Source organism: Sinohyriopsis cumingii, chromosome 2, assembly GCF_028554795.1.
Source record: "Sinohyriopsis cumingii isolate HCF-2022 chromosome 2, ASM2855479v2, whole genome shotgun sequence".
Taxonomy (NCBI): Eukaryota; Metazoa; Mollusca; class Bivalvia; order Unionida; family Unionidae; genus Sinohyriopsis; species Sinohyriopsis cumingii.
This window is the reverse complement of record NC_142962.1, coordinates 50,255,533-50,282,989: the sequence shown is the minus strand read 5'-3', so window position 1 is coordinate 50,282,989 and position 27,457 is coordinate 50,255,533. Positions and strand designations below refer to the sequence as shown.

The following is a 27,457-nucleotide window of genomic DNA, read 5'->3' as shown; positions in this document are numbered from 1 at the left end:
ATTATAGAACACTAAAGTGAGTGGTATTGTAGAAAGGTAGACCGATGTAGCTCTACAATGATACCAAATAATCTGGAAGTTCTCATTGCAATACAAAATACATAGGGAAAAAACTCATTTTTTTGACCCAATTTTTGTGTCTGGAGTTTAGACTTTTTGGTCTCAGATCTAAGGCAGACTGGTATGAACTGCAAACAGACAGATGGACCTTTGCAAAAAGTAGGATAAGATGGGCATTTGGAATAAAGAGTGGTCTTGATATGAAAATAATGGGTCCATTAAGCAAAAAAAAAAGAACTCCAACTTTTACCCTTCTGCTCATGTGCGAGCTAAATAGCCAATGAAAAACGATGTTTCTAACACAACTAGGCATTATGTTATTGGAAAATCACCTGGAAGTAGCTTTCTTAGGATTATTTCAGAAATAGCTTTTAAAATGTGTTCCTACTCGAAATTCAGGCGAAAATGACAAAAGCTTCAGGGGTTAATGTGTTAAGAACATTATTTGTTCAGTTGCACATGTTCTTTAAGGTGTTTTTCACAATATCATGATACATATAGTAATGAGAATAGTTTTCAGACCTTTCTGATTCTTCCAGTGATTTGTAGATGTCATTCTGATAATAAGGGATTTCAGATCTATAGAAATAATGCTGATTTTTCCCTCAGATGTGGTCTCCACAAAATTCTTTCAATGAATTCTTTTTAAAAACCATTCAACAAAATATAACAACGAATTATACAGAACAGCTTTTAAGTTTATACAAATGATGACAGTCTGCTTTAAGATATGATTGTTGTCATTAAATATAGAAAAGAAAACGATAAAACTTGACAGAAATTATCCTAACTTGAATGCCTTTCAGGTTTATACAAATGATGGCGTTCAATATGGCTGTCAGTACTAAAAGTTAAAAGACAGTACTTTATTTGAAAGAAGTGCTGAACCTAATTTGACCAACTTTGACACAAAAAACATTCTGGCATCATGGCCTTTAATTATGGGACAAATGATGCTGAATATTCCATCGAATATATATGAAGGTACAAAAACTAGTGAAACCTTGAAACAGTTGTTTTTATAATAGATGCACTCAACATGATTGGTAGAAATTTCAGCAGAAAATATCCTACTGACCCTGATTTGTTGACCAACTGCTTTTGCTTTTGGCTGTTAGACAGATATCAGCCAGGTGATCTCTGGTCTTTTTTTATGTGGTTCATTTTTTGCACCTTTTCTTTGTTTGTGGCAGATTGGGCAATTTCCTGGATCTGTTAGTACCTCATATCCTATAGGCATACATTGTGGTGAATACACCTCATTATTCTTTATCATGCTTGTTAATGCATTTATCCTTTGAAGTTTGTCTTTAATTTCAGGCAATATGCTGCTATAGTCTTCATAACCAACCACAGATTTGAGACCAACAAGAAGAAGCTAAATCACCTGACATTAGATGATTTTCTAATCTGTGCAGACCTGATGATAACCAACTGGTCCTACAGTGCCGAGGGTGGGTAGGAGAATATCATGTGCCTAAATGGACAAGGCATTCCTGAATTTTACTCTGGGATAAAAATAAATTAACCATGTCTTGGATAAGTTAGTGTGCAATTAATAGCATCATTTACCAGATTTAATTATTAGACTCAGATTGTGCAATGTGTGCTTAGTACAAAACTAAGGCTTTTCATCATCATTAAAACAATCCAGCTCGTCTTTGAAGGCATGAAAGATCTACAGCCTAGAAAATTCAATTCGGAATTTTGTGTGACATTAGATAGTGACTGGTATGAAGCATTTTGAAGCTGAAACTAGTTTAGAAATAATAAATTTCATATTTATTTTGAATTATAATGATTAAGTATGAATATTCTCGAATTTTACTTTTTTGCAAAATTTATTGATCAAACATATTTTAAAGTTATGCCAAATTTATTGATCAAACATATTTTCAAATTATTTACTGAACAAACTTGTTGCTTTGCAGCTTTTTTTTTACTTTCATTGTTCGCTTTTGCAATGCATTTTGTGAAGAAGTCATATCCCACAAGTGCTAAGGCTTGTTCATCTTTCCTGAAAATGATATGAAATCAGTATTAAGAAAATCATATCCCACTGGTGGTAAGGTTCAGTCATCATTCCTACTGATGATATGAAACCAGTATTAAGAAAATCATATCCCACCAGTAGTAAGGTTCAATCATCATTCCTACTGATGATATGAAACCAGTATTAAGAAAATCATATCCCACCGGTGGTAAGGTTCAGTCATCATTCCTACTGATGATATGAAACCAGCATTAAGAAAATCATATCCCACCGGTGGTAAGGTTCAATCATCATTCCAACTGATGGTATGAAACCAATATTAAAAATGAGTTGTCTTAACAGTTCCTTTCTAAATTGCTCAGAATAGTAGATTTAATTGCTTTTAATTGTTTGGCATAGCTGTTATGCTCCCAGTACAGTAACATAAGAAAGCATAAATGTTTTAGTGCTGTCCATCTGTAAATGTATATTTGTGCAATAGCACAATAACAATTAGACTTAGAACTATGACAGTTTGCATTATGGTAATGAGTATTACCAGATTAAATTTTCAGTACATTACAGAAAATTTTCAATTTTGTAACATATTTTTTAAACTTTTGGAACTTGGACTTTTTTTAATAAAAACCTTCATAAAACATTTAAGTCAAGACCACTTGAGGCAGACAAAAATTAGGTGTATTGTACTCATATACAGATGACCTGCATAGAATTCAGTATATTTTAGCTTTGTTTTGTTCTATCTCATTTTTTAGCTTGTTGCAAAACCTTGTTACTACAATTTAGAAGAGAAAAAAACCCACATGTGGTAAACAAATGAAATTCAGTATACTTGTCTGCAAGTGTAAATTTATGACCTGATTATATTTTCATACAATTTGAAGTAATTTTTCAAACTTTTTGTCAGTTTTGATTTTATTTGGACATAAATATTTTGGTTTGCATTATTTGTAGTGTGGTCATACATGTTTTACTAACAAAAATCAGGTTTCAGACTTTTGATGTCTTATGATTGAAAAACAAAGAAGAGTCAGTTCTTCAGAAAAGTTAAGAATTTGGATGCAGTGGAGGAAAATTTAACTTAAGATGGTGTGATTTGGATTTTTTGTTAAACATAGCTTTAAAAAATTTTCAGTCATATCGCTACGATGTCTGCACTGTGACAGTTTATGGTGCTGTCTAACACTGGGGCATCATGCTGCAGACATGTAGCATGATGTTCCACCCAGTCACATTATCCTGCCACGACCTTCCACATCCGAGGCGGACGCTCTAACCACTAGGCCACCGGAGCGGTCAACTTAAGATGGTGTACACATGCAACCGAATTAAAAAAGTTAAGATATAATGTTCAGAATGATGTGACCAACTATTTTTTACAATTGAGAAAGGAAAGCTTAAGTGCTTCAGAACATCAATGTCCAGAGAATAACATATTCTGAAATATATATTGCATTAAACTGTGTTACAGTAAATAATTTTCAATAATATTCATGTTGTGTTTATTTCAGAATGCACTAATCATGAAGACATGGATGTGGATCTGGACCGACTATTCCTACAAGACCTACGAGATTTGAAACTTTTGGTAGAAAAGGATTACGTGGATGACCAGAAAAGGTTTTCAATCACAATTTTCATGGAAATCATTGTAACTGATTCATCTCATATTTGTTGCAGTACAAAATATCCTGCCAACTGTTTCTAAGCATGAGGTTATATTTCCTAATTCCACAGCTCAATTATTCTAAACCATTTGTGAAAATCTAATTGTAATATCATGTGCCAGTGAATATTGGAGTAACCTATTATTATTGCTCTATTTTTTTCTCCGATAATTTTATTGTCAGAATCGTTCATTATTTTACGATACTGAACTTGTGGGCAACTTCATATTCATAAAGGAACTACTTTCTATTGTAAACAAACAATAGACGCAGATGGTCAGCACTTTTTGTAAACAAATCATGTAAACTCACATAGTAGGCGGTTTAAATTTTAATTGACTACATTTGTTTATAAATGAACTAAAGCAGATGTTTTGTGGACTGTCACAGTCCAGCTGCTTTACTACATTCCACATTAACTTTTTTGATACAGTGTTTCGGATTTAGTTGGGAGATGTCAGATTTCATAAAGCTGCTGGGTACCTACAAATAACATGCAAGTGACATAAACTGTCTTCTTTAGCTGGTAATAAAAATGGCAAAATTTTTACTTATAGTTTTACATCCTGAATTTCCTTTCTTAGTTCTGCAAATCTGAACTACATGAGCCATGTCATGGGTTCTCAATCTTGATTACACATTTCGAAACTGTACTGTAATTTCGACTATATTTCAAGTGCAGTTACATCCTCCTTATTGCACTCAAAATGAAATAAACAATAAATTCCATAGCATCTTTTTGATAATTGCAATTGAAAGACGTCATATTTTTCTCACATTATGATTTCAAATATTCAATGACAGAACAGAAACACACTTGCAGATGTCAACATGCTTCTCCCTCGCTATTTCAATCCGATGTATTTCATGTAGAATTTACACCGATGAATCCAGTCCATAATCACAAAATTTCATAGAATCGACAAAAATACCATAATCTATTCATTCCAGATCAAATGAAAAAGTTGTTGCAATGTGCATTCATTCACAATATGAATCTAAATTTCAATTTTAAGTAGACCAAAACACCATTTTCTTACGAAAGTTATGTCTAGCGTGTGACTAAATTCAAATTTATCTGGGCGGAGTTATGTGCGCATTAATAATCTTGTTGTGTAGTGATGAATCTGCACGTGTGTATTTAGTTTGGAATACAACATATATTCAATTACTTTGTTTCTTGTAGTGTATTTTGTTTATACAGTTTAGCCTTAGGTAGAATAAGAAAAATGAGCATGTAATAAAAAGGTTACTGCATTTGTATGGGAAAATATGAACTCGTTTTGTCGGATATTGCACATTGCAACAACTTTTTCATTTGATCTGGAATGAATAGATTTTGGTATTTTGGTACTGCACTCCCAAGGTCGTGAAGTATTCCATCTGAAAAACTTGTTCGTATTTTCCCATACAAATGCAGTAACTTATAATTCTTCATCAATATTGAATTGAAATGTATGAATTTTGTTAGAAACATCTTTCACACATTTGAAAATACATTTACATGGAAACATTTTCCCGATTATTTACCAATATATATTACTTCAAAATATGCATACCTCAAAATTAAGCTGTCCTATAAAACACTGAAGAAAAATTAGTTTTCTAATTTTTAAGATATTTCACTTAATGAAACAGTAAATATATGAGGCAGTGCAGTGTTGAAAAACCTTTATTTCTGACTCCATCATTTGTAATGAGGCTGCTGAATCAAAAGCCATACAGAAATGTGAAATCAGATAATTCATGTATCAAAACCATGTAACAGTGTGTGTGATTGTACTAGTGAAATGTCCACAGGATCATTAAAATCACATTGAAATTCATCAGTTGCAGCACATAAAGTATAAAATATGACGTAGCTAATATTTTTTCCCTTTACAAGATTTGTTGGTCAAATGTCATTTAAATATGCATTTTACTTTACACTGTATGGCCTGGTACTAATTCTTGTGCACTTTGTGTCCCCATCAACTAAGATGAGGGGATATGGACATAACGTCACCAGTCTGGCTATCCATTTGTGTTTCCATCAGAACAAAAACATTTCTTTTCATTCTTGCATTGAACAATAACCAGTTCATCTAAAGTATCGATTATAAATGAGGTGTGATTATCACACCTTTGTTACTTATCTCCTTATTAGGTCTTTGCTAATAACTGATTATGAATAATGTGTGGTTATCACACTATTGTTACCAGGTACCGGGTACCTTTGTTCTCATGCTTTTGTTATTTGAATGACCACCAATATTTATCAAGTTTCAACACTGCAGATAATAAAATTATATGATTTAGCAAATTTTCTCAGGCAGACCAAATAAATGAAACACTGTAACCAATTAAATGATGTAAGAAGGGAATGTTATAACAAAGCCTTTGGAATAAATAGTAATTAGGTATTGGCCATGGAAATTAAAGTCCAATATTCTAACAGAGAACACATTGTATTCATGAATGTAATAATCTTACTGTATTCTGATATTTCTTTAGACAACTATTTAATGTCCTTGTATCTTTCCATATACACTATGCTTACAATATTTAAATCCATAGAGCAACATTGTAGCTATTACATTGGTATTATTTCATCATTTAATGCAGTTGAAACTACAGAGAAAATCTGAGATCTGAAAACTTGAACAAGAAGAATGAAATTAAATTGTTTCATATTAATATTAGAAGCTTGAATAACAAAAAAAAAAGGTTATTAAAGAAGTGGATGAATTTGATGTTATATGTTAAACTGAAAGTAGACTTGATATTACAGTTTCAAGTCAGGGTCTTCAATTAAATAGTCTTTTTCTTTCCTTCCAGTTTGAACAAATATGGATGGAGGAGTAATCAAGTTTTTGTTGCATCAGTTAGGTTGCTTGATTTGCTTGATTTAGAACAAAATAACATTATAAAGAGTCTTTGGGTAGAAATATTTTTTTAAAAATTAGTTTGGTCATCTGCCTTATATATAAATCCCCAAATAATCTATTTGGAAATAGCTTTTGGTCATTATTTGGTAGTTCAGTCAATACGGCTATGAACTCTGCATCAGAGATTATATCATTGGGAGATTTTAATGAAAATTTCTTTCTTAAAATTAAAATGCAGGATTCTTGTGGACCGTAAGTAAAGATAATATTTGGAATGTTAGCACTGAACCTGCTAGAGTGACATTCAAATCTTTAATTTTGCTGGACTCGATACTTGTTTCCAGTATTATCAAAAAATTGGGTAGTATAAGTAATCCCAGACATTATTAGAGAATCACTAGATATTTCAGAACCAAAACCTATGAACCAAATTCCACTTCTGCAATCCTCAGATTTTTTAAAATCTGATTTATTTGCATGTGAAGACATTGAAAAGGGTGAAATTTTAGACATAGTATTGACTATTAATAATGAAAACCAGAGCTCAGCCTTTGAATTTCCTTGAGCTGTCCATTATTAAGGTTCCTGAACAGGACATCTTGGATGCTATCAAAGTTTTTTAAAGTCAATAAGGCAAGCAGTCCTGACCATTCCGGTGGCCTAGTGGTTAGAACATCCGCATCAGATGTGGGAGATTGCAGGTTTGAACCCCAGCCAAGTCATACCAGAGACTTTAAAAAATGGTACTAACAGCTGCCTTGCTAGGCACTGAGCATAAATAGGTTAGTGTTAGGACTGGACGGCCTGGTGTCAGGTTAATGTGACTAGGTGGGACATCATGCTACATGTTTGCGGCATGATGCCCAAGTGCTAGACATCACTATAAACTGCCACACTGAAGACATTGTAGTGATTTGACTGAAACATTGTTAAAGCTACATTAAAAATCCAAATCACACACACACGCAAGCAGTCCTGATGCTATTTGTCATAAGCTGTCAATGAGGCAAGCAGTCCTATTACCATTAGTCATTAGCTGTCAATAAGGCTAGCAGTCCTGATGCCATTTGTCATTATATATAAATAAGGCAAGCACTCCTGATGCCATTTGTCATAAGCTGTCAACAAGGCAAGCAGTCCCATTACCATTCGTAAAAAGAGGTCATTAAGGTAAGCAACAAACACCATTTGTTGTAAGATGCTGACAATCATTTCTGTTATGGGTTGTAAAAATCTTTTTAGAAAAGGTGATAAAAGTCTGGCATCAAACTAAAGACGGATCTCACTCACAAAATGCATTGAAAAACTGCTTGAAAGGATTGTGTATAAATATCTTTACAGACCTTTTCATGCAGATGATTTTTTCTATAAATATCATTCTGACTTCTTACTGGCCAACTTTATTCAGATTTACCCTACTCTATGTCTAGCAAGAGAAAGAAATGAAGAAAATTATATTGCGTTCTGTGACCTTTAAAAAGCATTTGGCAGAGCTGAGGACTTGTCTTCAGATTTAGGCAGCCTGGCACAAATAATGGTCTGGTTTGGTTCAGAAGCTATCTCTTTTTTTCAAGGGAAAGAGTCATAACCATATATTCATTTTAATGTGTGTGGAAAATTAATGCAAGAGTACCCCAAGATTTAGTATTAAACCCTTTTTTATTCTTGGTTTATTTAAATGATATTGCTGAATCAGTGAATTCCCATACTTGTCTTTCGCAGGTGATTCCATTATATTATTCATCTCCTTGCATTACTGACATTGAAGAAGTGATTAACCATGATTTGCATAATTAAATGATTGGACCAATCAGTGGCTTATGACATTAAATGCTGATGAAATATAAGTAATGTTGTTCTCAAAAGGTCAAATATGCTAGCACCAGAACTATTTTAGCTGGCAAAAGAAGATCTTCCTTATTATTATCACTCAAACAAGGATGCAATGATATTTCTACACATACCGTTACTTCCTGGATCTGTGGGGTTATCCACTTAGCCTCCAAGGAACTAATCCAAAACCAGAATAATTTCTTATGTACATTGGCCTATGATGTTGTGGCAGTCACCATATATCCCTGAAATGGCTTGCACATCTGCTTAAGTTGTAAGGGGTCCCTCTATTCAAGAGAAGACCACTCTCATGTGACATTGATCATATTTTACTGAGATTTTGTCTTTTCATTGATTCAGTATTACATCCAGTTCCCATTGCTCCAGTCCTTAAGTTGTAGACAGCAGGTTACAATGGCCATTTTAGTGGCAACTTATTGTCACATTTTATACAATCAGGGCTGTTCCAGTAAAACATGATTGGGATCCAGGGAAGGCACTTACATTGCATAGTAGTCACCCATAGCTGCCATTTAGAATTTAGTATACTTTTAATATGAACTCTTTGAGTAAACAGAGTACCCAGGCATATATTTTTTACAGCATATATTTTTTACAAACTGCCTCTCTGGATACCATCATTTTAGTTAAAACCTGCTTTGAAATACTATTCCTTCTGTGAACATAAAACACAGTTTCTAAAGGCAGGTGGTCACACAGTAGAGGCCATCGTATCATATAAAGAACTGATTTGTTCATAGCGAATATATTCATAAGTCTTATTTCACAATTGTGGTCCTTCTAGTCAGGTTTTACTGTACGTTTGTTATATTTTTAATGTCATTCCATCAGACACACATTTTTCTTGGTATACACTCAAAGTCATTCCATAACCATTGCCTACTACAGGTAGCTAGAACAGAAAACAGAAACATCAGATTTGTAAACCAGTAGGTTTCTACATGGATGTTTAACTTTTATTGGACTGTTAGGCATTATGTGGCAATTAATGTTTCCAATTTCTATTTTTTTGCAGTTTTGTAATCCAAACATTAAGACCCAGTTTTATAAGGAGAAAACTCCAGGACCTTGATGAAAATTTTAAGGTTAGTATTTGGTCCCATGTGTATGCAATAACTTTTCGGTTATTATTGTTTCATCTTTTTTATTACTGACACAAGTAAATATAAATCATGTTGTAAAATGTCTAATGAAATTCCAATTTATTATGTTAACATATTCATAATGATAAAAGGTAGTTATTCGTACAGGTTGAAAAAAAATAATTTGCTGAAACCATGTGATTGTGGTATGGGATAGTCACTTTATATGGGCTAGCAAAATTAAGTGACATTATATCAAACCTTACATACTGCATATTGACAAGAAAAATATTTATCATTTCATTCAAAGTAATTAAAACTTAATTTGGATACAACCTATGTAGGTAAAAGGCGCGTTTTCTTTACTGATGTTGTAGATTTGGTAATAATGTGACTAAACAGTGCTGCATGGAAAAGTACAGTGTTTACACATACTGGATTGGCTTATTTGTCACAACCCTAATATAAATGTCCCAGTATTTAAACTGGTTTGAGAAGGACCTAGTAAATTTATATTTAAAATACAAGCTTTTGAATTAGAAAACTGTATTCAAGAGAATGTGCCTACCTAAACTGACAAGCAAATATCAATGGCTGATAACTACTATATGTACTCACAAGTCAAGTCCAACTTCAAACTACACAGACCCATATCTGCTCTCACATTATGTGCCAGCAGATCTGGATCTGTACAGTTTGTTAGGAGTAATCAGTAGAACAAACAACTTATACCCTGGTCTGCAGGTGCATTATGCTGTGGCAGATCAGGGTCTTTGTTGTTTGCAGTTTGATTTGACTTATATGCAAGTACATATGGTTGTAGGATCTGTCTCCTGATTGGTTCGTGGGTGGCTTCATTCACACATCAGTGACATCATTCCCATTACAAATGTGGAATAGAAACTCTTCCCTTTTTTGGAAAGATTGGTTGGTAGCTTCCCCTTGCTGTGGTGCATGATTAGTAAAAGGTACACAATTTTGTACTTTTTTCAAAGATGTGGTTGATAGTCATCTGCAATCTCACGATCACCATGCAGCAGTGTGACACAGTTTTCAGCAAAGAAAATATTGATATCCTTGGCCCAGAGGTAATATTGATGACATAAGTGGATGTTGAGGTATGTGTTGGGGGAGTGTGCTGAAAACATACATAGTGGAATTTGTCTATAAGGAGTGACATGTCATCACTGAGTAGGATTACACTGAGATAAAATGAACAATGAAAATTTTGATTAAATGAAAATAAAACTAGTTGAAAATACACTTGTATATTGACAGCTTACATGCGTGTTATCTTTCTGTAATATAATCCATAATGGATTACATACTTTACATATACATGAAAAATCAATAAATTTGAGTCCCCATCAAGTTAAAAATTTAATGTGTTGGCTACATTCTATTAGAAAACAAAAGAAACACATATATATTATAGAAATTATAGTTCTTGTTTGATCTATATTTAATTGTCACCAAAAAATTTACTATTCATTGCTGCTAGTAGCATCTGGCTGTATAGTAGTTGTTTACATGCTACATCATCATATAATTGTAGAATAATGTATGGTTCACAACTGCCATGTTGTTGACATAAACAATAAGAAAACAAATTGTTTACTTAAGTTGAGACCTAGAGCTTCTTGTCAACATAATATTTTTTTAAAAAATATCTCGATATCAGATGAATTTGATAGCAACAGTACACCATGGGCCCAGGACCTTGCAGGAAATAGGCAGCTTGTTCCCATTTTGTCAGTGTAAAGGAAGAAATGCTACAAATGTATTCTTTAATGGCCTGATGGAATATGCCTTCTCCTTTTTTATCAAATAAATATTTAGGACATTAACAAACATAAAACATGCAAGTTTTCAAATTGGGTTTATATGTTCACCTGGGCAAAACAAAGTAAATTTCAAGCATAATGTTTTTTTTTAAATGTAGATGACAGCTTTTATTATGTCAGACTAAGGGTTTGATACAAATAGAAATGTTCAGAAATTGTAAATGGTTACAATTACTCAATGTATTGTTGCTCTCGTTTCAGAATATAATGAAAGCCATTATCAACATTGCATATGGCCTAAACCACAGTAAGGAAGTAAGAGATTTCTTTGTGGATTTGGTGGAAAAGGTAAATGGGTTAATAGAAAAACATTAATTTTCTATATATAAAAAAACAAAAGTGGTCATCAGAATGTAACATATCAAATAGACTACTTTGATCCCAAGCATACAAAATCAGATGCTTTGCAGACTGCTACAATATAGTCACATGAAATAATCATATCTGACACCTCATGTCGACATATGGTTGATGTAAATGTGGCAAATTTCTTTTCTTGTTATTCATGGGATTTTGTTATCTGGCAAATGCTATGAAGATATTATGAATTAAATCGTCCCAGGGTTTTAGTACTACTGGTCATAGACAAAAAGAGCTAATGGGATAGCCTATTGCCTGTCATCTAGTATCCATCATGTTGTCCATCCTTTGGTTAACATAAGTCTGTTCTCACTATTCTTTCTAAAGTACTTGGAGGGTTGCCATGAAACTTTACACACAAACTCATCCTGTGGTTTAGTTGGTCTCACATGAAAATGGTACCACACAGACATCCAGTATTGTCACCACAATGGCCATCATGAAAATCTTATTGCTGCAGCACAACAACATTTTGAAAATCTTATGCCTTCGGAATGGAAAGTCACATTGACATTGGGTCTAGTAGGTACTAAATGAAAATGATGCTATCTTGAAAATGTTATTGCTTCTTCCCATGAACAGAAAGTCATATTGCCATGGGGTTTACACTAGAAGACTTCTTATAAAGTCTAGTTATTCCTAATTTAAAATGGTATTGCCTGGACATCCTGTATGGACACCACAGTTGCCATCTTGAAAATCTTGTTGTTGATACTCATCATAAACGTATGGTCATATTAACATGGGTTTTCGTCCAATATGGCCACCATCTTGAAAATAACGTTAATGCCACTCCTGAATGGAAAGTAATATTGACATGAGGTATGTCATGATGACTAGTCACAGTTTCCATCGTTATAATCTTGTTACTGGTAATCTTCCTGGGTAGATGGGTCATATGAACATTAGGTTTTCACCAGGACTTGATGTGATATCAGGTTGGTCCTATGTGAAAATGGTGCTGATCTGACATCATTTTGGTTTCCATAGCTGCTATCTTGAAAATCATTTTATTGATACACCACCTAAATGGAAAGTCATGTCAGCAAAAAGACCTCTTATGATGCCTTCTTCCTCCAAAATGAAAATGGTGCTAGTCTGACATACAATATGGCCACCATTATGATGGCCACCTGGAAAATCTTGTAATCACTACTCCTGAATTCACATTTTTCCCAAAAAATTAAATGATGTCGGGTTCATACTAAATGAAAATGTTTCATATCTTCCAGCCAATGTAGATGCCACAGTGGCCAGTTTTTAAATTGTTGCTCAAAATTTCGGAGATGGTTTCAACACTCCGCATTTATGAAGAAGAGATGGTCTCGTCTTGGATTCTTGGAAATTATTTTTTGGTCTGTAGAGTATCAGTCTCTTCAAGGGCCTCTTGTTTACTAACCAAATCATTATGAATTTTTTCCTTTATATGTAATCATATCCTGTTTTGGATCCCCCAAAGATACATGGTTATGGATCAAAGAACACATTCTTATTATGAGCATGATTGCAAGCAAGTCTTTTGAACCACAAAGTTTATCACAACACTCTTTGATTCTGTCTTTTTTTTCTTCAAACAGCTAATAGAACCATGTCAACAATCAGGCTGGACTTGTGAGGACATTGAAAACTTTCTTGTTGTATTGAAAGATGCACCACAACAAATTGCTGCCTTCAGGTAAAACTGTCTTTCTGTGTACTTACTAGAGGCTGGTCGCAGCTTTAATACACCTACCAAGAGGTGGAGCACATGTTATGACATTGGCTGTCTGTCTGTCTGCACATCTCTTACCTATTTTCTTTCCACACAATAACTTTAGTTTTACACACTCTGCCATTACTAAACTTTGTGAATAGCTTGGACTTGCAGTAAGAAAAAATTCAGAGAGTTTTGTAGTCAAAAGATCAAGATCATTGACAGAAAGAGAAAAATGGTTTTAGCACAAAAGATTTCAGTTCTTGACGATGCTGGGTGGGAAGGAAACATTGATTTGGGGGATAAAATGACCAAACTTCAAGGTCGCTGTGGCTGAAAATTGTAACACTTGGTTGATGCACAGATTTTAGTTCTTATTTAATGGCCATATACCTTCACGAAAGTTTGTGGATAGTTAGATGAGGTTGATTGATTTTGGCATCAAGAGATCAAAGTACAAGGTCATTGATAAGAAAGGAAAACATATTTTGCATGATAATTTCAGTTCTATACCACATATTTTGATCAAAGATTGTGAAAGGATTTGCCTTAATTATGGCCAAGGCCTGTTAATTTAAGTGTGAAAAGGGTCATGGTCAGTGTAAATCAAAGAAATATGGGTTTTGTATAAACCTTTGTTTGAAAGTGTTCCTAAACCAGACTTAGGGTAAGAAAAACCATATAAATCTTGGGGTCTAAAGCTCACAGGTGATGGTAAGTCTTACAACAAATTATGATTTTTTTGCATAGTAAAATTAATTTAGAACTGAATACCATAACCAAAGGTCAAGTTCATTGAGACATGTTGGTCAACAATTTTCAGTCATCCATCCCTTACTAGTTGCCAACTGTTAAACATATGGCTGGCATATAATGTACCCTTTGATCAGTTTATACCTTGTATTGCAAAAAAGAGGTGATGTTTATTCTCACGGAAGCTGTGCAAAGGTGCCATCAGATTAAAAATTAGCCTCAGCTTGTTAAATTCAATTGTGATTTTCATTCATTCTTTTATTAGTTAGTACTACATTTGAAACAGACCTACATCAGTAACAGTTTTAAGTTTTATAAAGGAAAAGGTGAACTCTGGTAAAAGAATTTCTAGTAAAAATAAGATGTTGATTATTAATAAATACACCTGTTATGATCTCTACAGTTCATGCATAGGGTGCTGATAAATGAGTATTTTATGGGCAGTCAATTTTCCCCCCATCACACAATAACAGGATTAAATTCTTTGATAACAGTTTAAAATACTGGGGTCTTCTTTATCCTTAAAAATCACCCAGTTAAGTCTCCCAGTATTTGCTGTATCTGTCTTTAGATGTGCATTTAAATAAGACAGGAACAAAATATTTTCAGGTAGCTTATTTTGAGTACTACCTTAACATTATCAAATAAAAACTGGAGTCTGAATAGACGTTTATTTTCAAGGTAGGCTTAGCAGTCCTCTCAGTGTGAAGTTTATTTCTTTATATTTGGGTATTTCATTCTCTTTCAACCATGACAGAAGATGCAGTCACATGCTTGTGGTTCACATGTTGAACTTGTGACCAGATGGGTGAGGGTTCAAATCCTGCCCAGACCAGGCTAGGTTGGCAGCCATAGTGTGTGTCAAGGCATTTAATCTCCAATTGCCTGAGCTATATGTCATCTTTCATATGTTGAAGTGCTATTAAACACTAGCCAATGAGTCATCCAACCACATAGCTGCCAACCTTCCAGGCTCACAAATAGTGAATATAGGGATAAAAGTGAGTGAATTTTGACATGAATTTGTGAAGCGATCTTTGGGTCCGGGAATATGTCGGAACAAATGTTTAGCATGGTCTCCAGCAGTTAAAGGTAGATTGTGTTCAACAAAAAACTCACAAACAATGCTTCAGCATTGGTAGCTTGCAGGTCTTCCGTCAATGGCTTAAAATATTCCAGAGCTGAAATCTGCTGTGAGTTCTTAATTTGCCCAACCTCTATGTGCTTTTTGTTACCAATGTGCATCGTCACATCATCTCTGCCACCATGCCCAATGGTAAAATTTGTGGCACACTGTGCAAAAAGCATGATGTATATCAGTGCTTGATGGCAGAATGCACGGCCAGTTTTTGATATATTCCAAACTAAACTTCACTTTTTGTGAAATGCATTAACTTTTTCCTTGTTGGTGAAGATATTTTCAAGATGCGATGCCAAATGGTAGTTCAAATCAGTGTTTGCAGCACATGCACGAAGCAAAATTACAGTTAGGCCCCAGTTTCTCTCAAAGCATTTGTAAAACTTTCCTTATACATATAGATTAAAATACGCTAAAATATTTGCAACCAGGCCAACTGTACCACTCAGCTATTGTTCCACTAATATCATGACCAGCAGTACTGGACCGTTTCGGCAACTGCCGATATCACAACTAGTGCTTAATGGGAAATCAGTTATGTTATTAAAGATTTAAAATAATTGAGAATTGGGGAATTCATGATTTTTTTTGCATGTGGCGTGAATCTGTGAATCGCTGAAAAAGTCGTGAAGGTTGGCAGCTATGCAACCATTCAACTTTGATAATTTTCACAAGTAGTTGATTATATTTTGAGAACAGGGATTTTACAAGAAAATTTTTTATAAAATGTTGCTATCAAAAATAAAAAGCAACCTGATTAAGGGAAAGGTGACTAGATTAAGGGGAAAAGTGACCAATTAAGAATTGAATATTAATTTCATTTTGAGGCTATCATGAGGATTTGCTTTTACATTGTTTTCATTATAATCTGAGTATTTCATTCTAGACAGAATAAATAGAATGTTTTATTTCAGAAATATGCCAAATTTAAACACAGTGTGGGAGAGATACATGAATGCTTTCATCCAGTGCACGGTGAAATTATATCACACATGACAGAGATGGCACTGTAAGGACTGCACCGGATAAAGACTGTAAAAGACTATGATCTATCAAGAATGCTTGCAGCAGCTTGGGATTTGATTTTGTTCCAATCTTGGTCTCCTCTTCTTGCCAGAAAAATATGAACAATAAATTTTACTTGAAATCATTTTCACCCCATGTGTTGGCTAAAAAATATACCTTTTTATATTGATGACCATCCAAATGGATCGTTCACAGGATTGGATTTCTTAGATGTGCAGCATACATATTTATACAGTTATGGAGTGTTACATTCAAATGGGAACACAGGAAATCAAGCAGTGATTAATATCTATATTACATGGTGACCTCTCCAAACATGAATGGATAATTGACAAGGGTTTAACATTCTACTATTTGTAATGTGATCTGCCATGCCGAATGACTGGGACTTGCCATACACAGTACATTTTTTTTATGGTATAACCGATTCTCCATTGCATATCATCCAATTTTTTAAGTCCCCCCACCCCCGCAAGTGTTCAATGATGTAGGTGCTAGAGCTCAGTTAAAGGCTTGACCAGTCAGATATTTAATATTAAAAGGACACACATCCTGAGTACATTACTTACCAGTTGATCTAACAGAAATTAAATAAATGATGGACATTAAAAAGGACAAGAATATGTGTTGCATTGTTAAAAAGGAGCAAGATCCACAACATTAGGGTACCATATATACTTGCATATCAGTGAAGTCAAATTTCAAAATAACAAAGATCAATTTGCCATATCATAATCCACTTGTAAATTAGGGTCTAATTTGTTTGCTCTGCTGATTACTCTTAACAAACTGTACAGACCCAGCTCTGCTGTCAGATTAAAGTGCCAGCAGATCTGGGTCTGTACAGTTTGCAGTTGGACTTGTAAGTGAGTATACAGCAGTAACATCCAAAAGAGTCCTAACATCTAACAGTGGTGTCAGTAGTTGGTAAGATCTAAAGTGATGTGTTAGTATCATGAGAATCAGAACATAGGGCAGTCAAAACACAAGAGCCATTGTTAACATCTATTATGTAATAAACAGCAAAGGTGGACAGTGTGTAGACACAGTTATTTGATGCAGTACAGAGTAGACACATTGAGTGGAGCTGTGCTTGAAATTCTCCATGATCTAGAGCAACCGACTCCATGGGGAACGATATTTGTCCACACTCAATATGAATAGTTTTACACAAGTTTACTATTCTCTGTCAGGGGCCCTGAATGGTCTAAAGCGCTCACCATTACAGATTACTGCCATCTCACCTGTCTATGTGGGTTCAAGTCTCTGGCTTGGTCAACGTGGGTATGTGAGAAAGCATGGCGGTACCTTCTTGTGGGTCGGTGGTTCTTTCCTTGGTTTTCCCGGGTTCTTCCTCCACCATTTATACTGGCTGCCATGTACAGCATATTTTGTGCTGAAAATGGCGTTAAACCCTATAACAACAACTATTCTATTTTAGAAAATAGGGTAAATGAAATAAAAGGCCCCCAGAGGTACATGTTTTCATTATAAAAGTACATCAAAAGAACATGATGCAATAGCTGGGGGCAAGTTCAGAGACTTTGACCAGCTGCTGAGTGCTGTGAAAATGTGCTGATATTTACAATGACAGAATTCTGAGGCAGAAAGACCCAGTGTTGTACATGTGGTCATTATAACAGTACATCAAATGAACAAATTTAGCTTTCATTATTGTGTTCGTTTCCTAGTGTAGCAGAATAAGTAGTGTGTGTGACCTCGAAACCAACACATGAGGAGACTTAGACAAAATGCAGTTTGCAAAATTTGTGAGAAGTTTTTTTGGGGTTAAAGATTATTATGAGATTCAGAAGAGCTATGAAGTTGCTAGAACTGATAGTTCAAATGGAACAGTAGCCAGGTCACAAGCACTTCATTTGGGGGAAACCAATGTGTACACTAAATTAATTAGTGAGTGTTCTCATTAGCTTTCCACCAAATTAAGTGCCCGAGAGCCAAGTGTAAGAAAGTGTATGATGCCTGGCTTAGTGTTTGGAATAAGGCCTTTTAAATTCAGTCTCATTCTAATGGGCAGACAAGAGCTATATGTCAGTGGTGTAAAGAATTTGGAAAATTCAGCTCAAAGACATACATTTGTTCTTCTCATCTGGACATTTAGCCACTTCAAGTCTGCCAATATGCTTATGGGGACTGCAACTTTTGCTGGTGGGACTCCTATTTTTACCAAAATAGGAGTCCTGGACTCCTAGTTAAAAAATTCCTAGCGAGATCTCTGAGTCTTAATAGTAGTTTTTCTGTGAAACTGCGCTTGAGACTGGACTTCAACATTGGGCTGGGAATAGGATGCAAGAGTTGTATAAATTGCTCATCACACCTCTTGTTACCATGCTTTTCAAAAATATGCAGAACTATGTATTGATGGGTGTAAAAAAAAGACAGTAACCATGTAAAATCAGACATTTCATAAGATGTGACGCAGCAGAATATTATTCATTTTACTAACATGCATGAGTTAATTACTGAAGATGAATAATTACTGCATACTTTAATAGTCCATCTTATCACTGAAATTATACATCTAACTTGGCATCATGGGTAATCAAGTTCAGTAAGATTTTTTGTAAAAACTACACTCGCTGTAAAGCAATATTTACTTTTAAAGGAAAATGGTTGTTGAAAATGATAAAAATTGTAACTGCAGAACTTGAGTATAGATAAATGTTTGAGCTGTGGTAAAATTCACAAAACTTGTAATTACTTGAATAAACTAAACAAGAGAATTAGCTGAATATTATTAAAATCTTATAAAATATTTCCATAACGTATCAAAAATATTAGAAAAGAAAAATATATTTTGGCATAAGTGTTTTTATTTTAAGAATCACTCACTTTTGAAACAATCAGCTATTGAACAATTAAAATATCATTTTTTCCTCCAAAAATTAGCATGAAAATTTCACTAAATGAATAAGATTGTAGATGCATACAGAAACATACACAAGTGATAGACACCAACTACTACTCTAGCTCAAGTGTTATAAATACTCAAATACAAAAACTATAGACCCTACTGGCAGATCAGGGTTTACAATGTTTTGTCTACTTCAGAATTCAGGTGAATAGCATAGATGTTGATCTGCTGGCATGTTGTGTGATGTTCACAGTTGGATTCAAGATATACAAAGGAAAATCAGTATAAAATGTGTGGGCTGCATGACATGTGACAATCCCTGTACAGTAGGTCTTGGATATCATACCTTGATTTGACTGTCCTCAGAAATAATTCCTTTTGAAACGTCTATAACATTAATACATTTTACTGGCAATGACACTACAATCAGCACCAAGTCATGAAACATTTTAAAGTTCTTATTCAAGAATTTTTGGGAACATTTAAAGGACAGTTACAAATGATATACTTACAAGCTTTGACAAAAAAGATTTTGAATGCATCATATTCCAGTCTTGTAACTGCAGTAGTGTTTTGGAGAACATACAAGCTAAATGTATAAGTTTATGATGAGACAGATGTCTTACATAATCAGAATACAACACTTCATTATAAGGCAGTCTCAAAGTTTCTATTATATGGTTACCATGGATAATGCTATATTAAGAACATACAGTACCATTTTACAAGTGTTGTAATGAAATAAGTTTTGAAGATCAAATGAAATCTTTTTTTTCTTCATTTCTGTATTCATGCTCTTTTCAGCTATCATTCTTTGCCATTATTTAAAAGTATCCATAATAGTTTCATTTCATCCACAATTCAGACATTTGGAAAAGAACATTTCTTAAACAAAACAAAATGCTGTGAATCCTTAATTCCTATATAGCCCTAATGCTGTCTACAACATTGCCATCGGCAGCACTTCTTCATTTATAATACATCATCTCTGGATTGATATGACATGCTACCAGGCATTTTTAATATTCACCATTTGATTTTTGCCACTGTAAGTTAGCACTAATTTCCAAGCTGCACAACATATGTTATGAAGGTTATAAAAAATGCATTTTAGACAATGAAACTGATAAAAGAATTCTCTTTCTAAAATAATCATGACCTGAACTTGGCTTAGACATTTGAAAGGTACACTAAAACAAACAAAATGATCTTGAATCATAGAAAACTTTCGCAAAGAAGCAAGCTGATGATTTATGTCTCAAGTTTTTGTTTTTATGTTTAAAACATTTAGAAGTGTGATTTGATTAATTCTTTTGTTGGCATCTTTCTTGTTATCTTGTCTTCATTAGCAGATAAGTGTCACTTTTTCAGTAGCACGGCACATGTGGTGACCTTGTCAAATGATGTGATGATTTACATTTTGAAAGTTGGACCTGACAATCACTGAATCTGTGTGTATTTAAACCATCATTTTTGTCGTCTAGCATTATTTAAAGTTCTCTGCCATTACAAATCTTTCTTTAAAATGAAGAATCAACACTAGTCTAAAATGAAGAATCGACACTAGTCTAATATTTCTGATGCACACACACATACATCAATAAAATTATTCATTTAAAACAGAAAACAATAAATATCAGTAGGATGTATATCTTAACAGCAGCATACTGTAGAGCAGCTAACACTCAAAATACAAATCTTCATTAGCTCTTATGAATTGAATGAAGTTCTTTGTGAAAGTAGGACTATATAATACTACCATATATACTCAGTTATAAGTCAAATCGATCTGCACGCTGTACAGACCCAGATCTGCTGGTGCATATTGCAATAGTAGATCTGGCTTTATACAGTTTGTTAGGAATAACCAGTAGAAAATAAGAAGAAAAAAATGCAGAGACCTTGATCTGCCAGCATATTTTGGGTCTATACTGTTTGCAGTTGGACTAAACTTATAAGCCAGTATATATAGTACCTAAGATGTTTAACTTTGAAAATATTCAGATTTCATTTTTTTCAAGCCATCACCACATGATGTATTTTAGACAAAAGTTAAATCAAAAACATCATCACCAAGATGTTGTCCTTCCTTGTACCCAAAACAATAAAATTAGTAAACAAAACAATTCTTTCCCTTTTAATTTGATAAAAATGTTTTCAAAATTAAAAATGTATTTTTAATGCTGTACAGTCAAACCAATCCTAACGGTCAAGTTTAATCAATAATCACCTGTCCACAAGGGTCATTCTAACCCCCATCCAGCAAATTTCCTATATAAATATCCTGTATATAAGTGTCACCTGCCTTCTGCTGTTAACAAAACACATCTAGTTCTATATTGTCCTAGCAATTCCAGTTATGATAACATGTAATTCAAAGGTGTCAAAATGTCAAATTCAAAAGTGAGTCAGTTTGTATCATTAGAGCAGAGGGTAGAAACAATTTTGTTTGCTGGATGATGGGGCAAAATAACTGTGTTATAACATTTGAAATAAAGTCACATTTTGTACCAGTGTGACAGACATAATTCAATACCATAATCAATTTGCCCATGAATTAAAACGATCTTGGAAGAAAAAAGTTCTCCTTTGAGAAGAGACATAAGTTGCATCCCTTTTCATCAGGGTCAGGGGTCATTCAATATTCAAAAAATGTAGGCAAAGGCAGGCAGTTTCGGTACATGGGTCACAAGTTATAGTCATATATGGGTTCTTTTGATTTTCTGTACATCACTGACCTCTCGCATAAACCCACTGTTTTTTTATCTTGGTGAGTTGAGCAACTGACTAATCAAGATATTATTTTTATATTGTGAACAAAGGTCTGTGTATATTTTTAAGGTGAAATTTCATTTATAGAACTGATTAAAGTGATAATTATGATTTTGTTGTGCAGTACCTTAAAACAATCTTAACACTGTAACAATAATAATAGCAGTAATAATATTCTGTACATGGTATTGGTTCAGAAATCCATTTTAAAATGTGAACCTATGTACAGCGGTCATTGGTGTACAGTGGCCAGCTTTGCCTTTTCCTATGTGTGACCGCTAGTGAATGTTTTGACTGTATTTTCTTTAATTGCATGTTTAAGTCTCTTATTAAATAGAAATCTTAATGTTAATCAAAGATTTACAAATACCAACACCATAAATGTATTAATAATTAGTCATTTGTAGTGTATTCTCAAAATCATCTTAGATTTTCTGATCCCTGGTTCCATTCCTAATTTATTATATTGAAATCAGAATTTTAAAAAAATAGAAGAGTTTCTTAGCATTAGGTCTAGTGTACACAAAAGACTGTCCTGCATGATTGTGCCATGCCTCCAGTTTGAAATGTTGTCTATGAAATTTTCTATTTTATAATTTTAGTTTAATTTTTATTGCCATTTGATTGTCTTAGTAATACTTTTGAATATATTTCATTAGTAAATAATACTCCATTTAGTTGGCTGCTCACATTCCTTGTCATCTTCCTCACTGCCACACAGCCTGTTGTATGTGGACTCTTGGCTAAAGCCAAGAATTTCTCTCTCTTCATGTATTCGGAAGGTGAAAGTTGAAACGTAGGTTCCCACAAAAACCCTAGCATGAGCACAAATCCACTGGTCAATAATTGCTACACCTCCATCCTTGTATTTCTCAAGAATTTCCTTAGTTGGCTCAAAGCGGTAAATTTTTGTTTTCTTAAATTTTTGTACAAACTCGATAAATTCTTCATCAGGAGCATCTGTAGCAACAAATACCCTTTGTACATCATATTTATTCAAAAATTTCTTAATTTGCTTTGCTGCATTTTTCAAACTCGGCACTTGCTTACTGTGTGCATGAAGATAGTCCTTTCTCCTCAAGTGAACTGCGAGATAGGGCCCGCCTAAAGCATCGCCATGTTTGTGCTTCATGTTTGTCCAGTCCTTGAGTTCTGTTCTGTCTTTCTTGTCATTGGAATGAAGATATTTTTCCCTAAAAGCATCTCCAATATCTCTCAGTTCTCTGGAGAACCTCATGCTGCGTCTTGCAGTCCAGTACTCTGCTGACCACTCACTAAACTTTCCATGGATCAATGCTTCTGCTCGATCAAGAAACACAGATCTGGCCGTTGTATTTTTCATTAAGAAAGGCTTCATGGATACAGCATAAGACTGAGCAGACATGCAGGCAAATTTCTCTGCGTATACTTCATCATAATAAAAGAATGGTCCCTTCCATTTGCCATTTTCATCTTGTTGATATCGGGGTTTATCAATACATTCTCGGATGTCCATCTTTTCTTCCCATTTGTCCCAGCCCTCTTTGTAACCTTGGAGATAATACACCTCACCAATTACAGGTTTCCCAATGACTTTGAGATAATCTTCAAACTCAACTACAGGAATGTGCTTGCGTAAACTTTCTAGATCAAAGAATGTTGACCATGGAATTTTAATCTGAGCACCAAGCTCTCTGGTCTGCCAATGGTACAATCGTCCCCAAGGAGGTAACACCAAAATCCATGGTTCATCCTCGTTAAGAACTTTGACTAAATTTGCAACTCTTATGTAAACATCACGTCTCAAATTAAAACCCTCACCAGGATTAACATCATACAATAGGTAACGAGGTTCCTTTGCTTGACCAAATTGCAGCAAAGGTTGATTGCTGGTCTGGAATACATCCTTATCTGTGATATCCTCAGCAGAAATCATATAACATCCAGAAAATATAACCAGTGTTGTACACACCAATGAGTAAAATAAGTCACAACTTGACCAGCCTGACATTTTTAGAAACAGTTGATAATATAGCTGAATATCCTACCTGTACTCTTGAACAAAATTTGGGTTGAAATGTCAAACAAAAACAAAGTAAAATATACAGTTTAAATAATATGACTAAAATTGGATCACAGGAAATAATTACTAACCGCAAACAATTTATAAATATATTTTCTACTTAGAATATGAGAAATTTGCAAATGCACAATAAAATGTTCACTTGCTGAAATTCGTAAAACCTAGAGATTAAAAAATGATGCAACGTTATTACAAAGGAAATAAAAATGATTTCTAGGTTTAATTTTGTTTTTAAAAAGAAAGATAATTTCTGACAAAAACAAAACTTTGGTTGAATTGTTTTTGTTCTCTGTGACCCAAGAGAGAACCAAACGGTATACAAAACTGTTGCAATTGTTAGTTTTGTTGATAAACTATGAGAGAGTCAGATTCACAATCTGTCTAGTTCCCACTGGAAGATCTCACCCCAGCTGTCTGTGTCTAAAAGACAGAAAGGTCTCTCTGGCAAATCAGTGTGACTCTTTGGATTACTGAAGTGACCCTCCTTCCAATGCCTCTTCAGGCCAATCTTACTGTAATTCAGCTGGAACACTTCCTTCAATAAATGAATAAATAACTAGATAAATAATCTTATCTGACAGTTGCAAAAAGTTTGCTCTTATCCTGTCTGATAAGTCTTTATCAATTTTTTTTACACTGCTAAAGTGCCTGCTTTTAATTCGATTATCATCTTTTATCTCTATGAAAAATAATATATTATCATTCCTTTTACTTTCACAAATAATAATAATAATAATAATAATAATAATATCCTTCATTTATCCATAGTGACATAATTAGCTAACAGGTATTTTACATTTACAGCCCTGCAATAATAAAATATACATGTAATGGTCAAGAATCTATAAGGATAATGTCTTCTTCATAAAAGAATACAATCGAACAACAAGTGAATGCAAACTGGACAACCTGTGATCACATAGATAAATCACAGCTACCAAGTATAAATGTTAAACAGCCATAAAACCAGGATTGCTAATTGAATATTTGCAGAGCCATTTTCTAAAAGCTGAAACATCAGGTGTTTGTTTAATATTATGCAGCAAACCTTTCAATAGTATAAGCAAAAGATTTTTTAAAGTACTGTCCAAATCATTCTTTACACTTGACCCTGTAGCCCATGGAATAATTTTCCTTATGAATTTAAAACATTAATATATTCTGTCACTAAATTTTGTAAGACCTTCAGAGAAGAGTTGTTATAAAAATAATGTACTAGTAATTTTTTTATTGGCATCCAAGAGTGCTTAAAAGAGATGATGTTGATGCTAAAATATTTTAAACAGTTAAAATCATCCTGGCTGCCCTTTTCTGTTAGCTATATAGTTTCTGCACATAACAACAAATACAGGATTCTCCCCACACATACAGCAAGAGATAAAATATGAACAAGCAGCTGTCTTGTACACTTGTAGAATACACTGATCTGACATAAGACATGTGACCCTTTTTATAATTTTTATTCCAAGCAAGGGATTTGTTGCAAACTTTGGCACCATTAAAAAATATGAACTTCTTAACTTAAAAACCTAGAGCTCGTTACATCAGTACACTCACCTTCCAATGTAAACCAGCCTTTCTGTCCTTTTTAATATACTTTTTACAGTCTTTTAGCTTGAGACACTGCTCCTTCCACAATGACCCACTGCCAGAGATCAAACTATTCCACCATTTACAAGTCAGACAAGCTGCAAAAAGGCTTATGGCATCAAGATGGCTAAATATGTCCAACCAGATTTCCCCTGGTAGGTGGGTTACTGTACTGGAATCAAACTCACTTTGTGAAACCTCTTCAATGGACATTACAAGTTATGCTACATGACACTTGTTTGTAAAAAGGATCTGAAATTTATTATTTTTAACAAATTAGATTCACTGCTGATGCAAATTAATTCACCAACTGTAATTGTAATACAACCTCAGTTGTCTGTACCAAAAGCTAATGAAATACAATCCACATCTGATCTACCAATATATTTGTAAACTTTTATTGTGATTGGGCATGTGAGATCTTTTGATCAACTTGTAAACTTTTATAGCAATTGGGCAAATGTGTGCATGCAAGTGTGTGTATAAGTAAAAGCTTACAAGTTGATCAAAAGATCAGACTTGGAGCATCAGAAAAAAAGCTTAATAATCTGGTAGTTCTTCTACTCTGAGCAATAAAACAGTTCAAATAATCAACAATGTTTAATATAATTTGTTGAATCTCCAGAGCTGCTATTTTAGGCCTCATTATTGTTTGCTCACACACACACACACCGGGGTTTTACCTGGAATTACCATGATCATAAGCCTTATCCAGGCAAGTATGATTCTATAAGAAAAATCTCTAAAAATAGCCACAATATCCCAGAGCTACCATGATTCCTGCCATATGCATGATATCAAAACAATGAAAAGAAACTTGTGATCAGTCATTGTCAACGAGATGACCTTGTTTTGGCAACGCTTCAGTAGATTGTACCAAACCTTACTGGCTGTCAGTAGCCACCCCAAACACAGTATATACAACAAGTTAAGTTAAGCCCTAAGGTCATTGTAACATTTTCAAGGTCAAATGAGGTCAGCTGCGTCCGCCGAATTTTTTATTTTTTTTTTGGGGGGGGGCAATATGTAGTGGTCAGCTATTAAGTTGTACGGATGTAGCCCAAAGCATATTTAGAGGTGAAATCCGGCCACCCCCACCCCTAGCGTGCACTCAAGACTGGTAGATTGTAGTAGATTGTTATTTTGCTGATCATTGTGGTAAATCATGGCGTCCCTTATTTACGGACTATCTTTTAACCGTTTGCCCACCATTATTATTATAGTCCAAACTTTGCAGCATACACCGGTCGCCGTATTATGTCTTAACGATCTTGGTAAATTTTAGTACATGGCCATCGTACAAATAGGTACTTGTATATTATACGAAAGGTATATTTTGGGTAGTCCTATATTTTGGGTGTTTCGTGTAACCCATGCAAATGGGCTCGTTACAAAAGAAATTATAATTGTCGGTTAATGGGGGAGGGGGTTCCTAGATACATGTTCTCCCCCATCCAGTGACCGATACGCATGATTTCATTTGTAACTTGCCCAATTGATCGATGGTTAAGTTATAAAAGGAGATCAGTACGTCAACAGACGCTGTACAATTTAAGCATTTTCTGGACGAATGCGAGGACAGGCGATGGCTCCATAACGATCAGCATTTACCTTACCATTTACAATGTAATTCCTGAGCACTTATGTTTGCCTCTAGACGCGTTATTACGATAAACCTTGGTGTGACACGTGTACGCCTAGGACAACGCGTACCACTTTGTTTACTTCCGCTTCCATATTTGGAATGGACTCTTGGGAAAAATCTCGTTTAACTAGACTCTCGCGGTGCCAGGAGAGAGAGAGTGAGAGAGGTTTGGCTTAGTC

At 34.3% G+C, this 27,457-nt stretch overlaps 3 protein-coding genes across 8 annotated transcripts in view; 1 reads left to right on the top strand and 2 right to left on the bottom strand.

Annotated features, from left to right (window-relative positions):
- LOC149804819 (acidic fibroblast growth factor intracellular-binding protein-like) overlaps window positions 1–17,370 on the top strand; it is a 43,028-nt gene extending 25,658 nt beyond the window's left edge. For all 4 annotated transcript variants that reach the window (XM_089944944.1, XM_089944940.1, XM_089944952.1 and 1 more), the window contains 6 exons: window positions 1,381–1,514; window positions 3,565–3,673; window positions 9,457–9,526; window positions 11,569–11,655; window positions 13,305–13,402; window positions 16,226–17,370. In XM_089944944.1, the coding sequence (XP_089801070.1) occupies window positions 1,381–1,514; window positions 3,565–3,673; window positions 9,457–9,526; window positions 11,569–11,655; window positions 13,305–13,402; window positions 16,226–16,307 (580 nt within the window). In that variant the 3' untranslated portion in view covers window positions 16,308–17,370. The remainder of the gene's footprint in view (window positions 1–1,380; window positions 1,515–3,564; window positions 3,674–9,456; window positions 9,527–11,568; window positions 11,656–13,304; window positions 13,403–16,225) is intronic.
- A 1,778-nt stretch (window positions 17,371–19,148) lies between these two features.
- On the bottom strand, window positions 19,149–23,971 carry LOC149804818 (GDP-fucose protein O-fucosyltransferase 2-like). The gene has a single exon (XM_089944915.1). The coding sequence runs from the start codon at window positions 23,969–23,971 to the stop codon at window positions 22,637–22,639; it is 1,335 nt and encodes a 444-aa protein (XP_089801041.1). The 3' UTR covers window positions 19,149–22,636.
- An 85-nt stretch (window positions 23,972–24,056) lies between these two features.
- Window positions 24,057–27,451, bottom strand: LOC149804817 (F-box only protein 48-like). 3 transcript variants are annotated; one of them, XM_089944997.1, is made up of 3 exons: window positions 27,347–27,451; window positions 25,601–25,885; window positions 24,057–24,578 (listed from the first exon to the last, which is right to left on the bottom strand). In XM_089944997.1, the coding sequence occupies exons 2-3, from the start codon at window positions 25,844–25,846 to the stop codon at window positions 24,414–24,416; spliced, it is 411 nt and encodes a 136-aa protein (XP_089801123.1). In that variant the 5' UTR covers window positions 25,847–25,885; window positions 27,347–27,451; the 3' UTR covers window positions 24,057–24,413. The 3 variants fall into 3 exon arrangements, with proteins under 3 accessions (XP_089801123.1, XP_089801116.1, XP_089801108.1); XM_089944990.1 differs by having other exon boundaries at window positions 27,245–27,388; XM_089944982.1 differs by having other exon boundaries at window positions 27,250–27,382.
- Window positions 27,452–27,457: the final 6 nt, after the last annotated feature.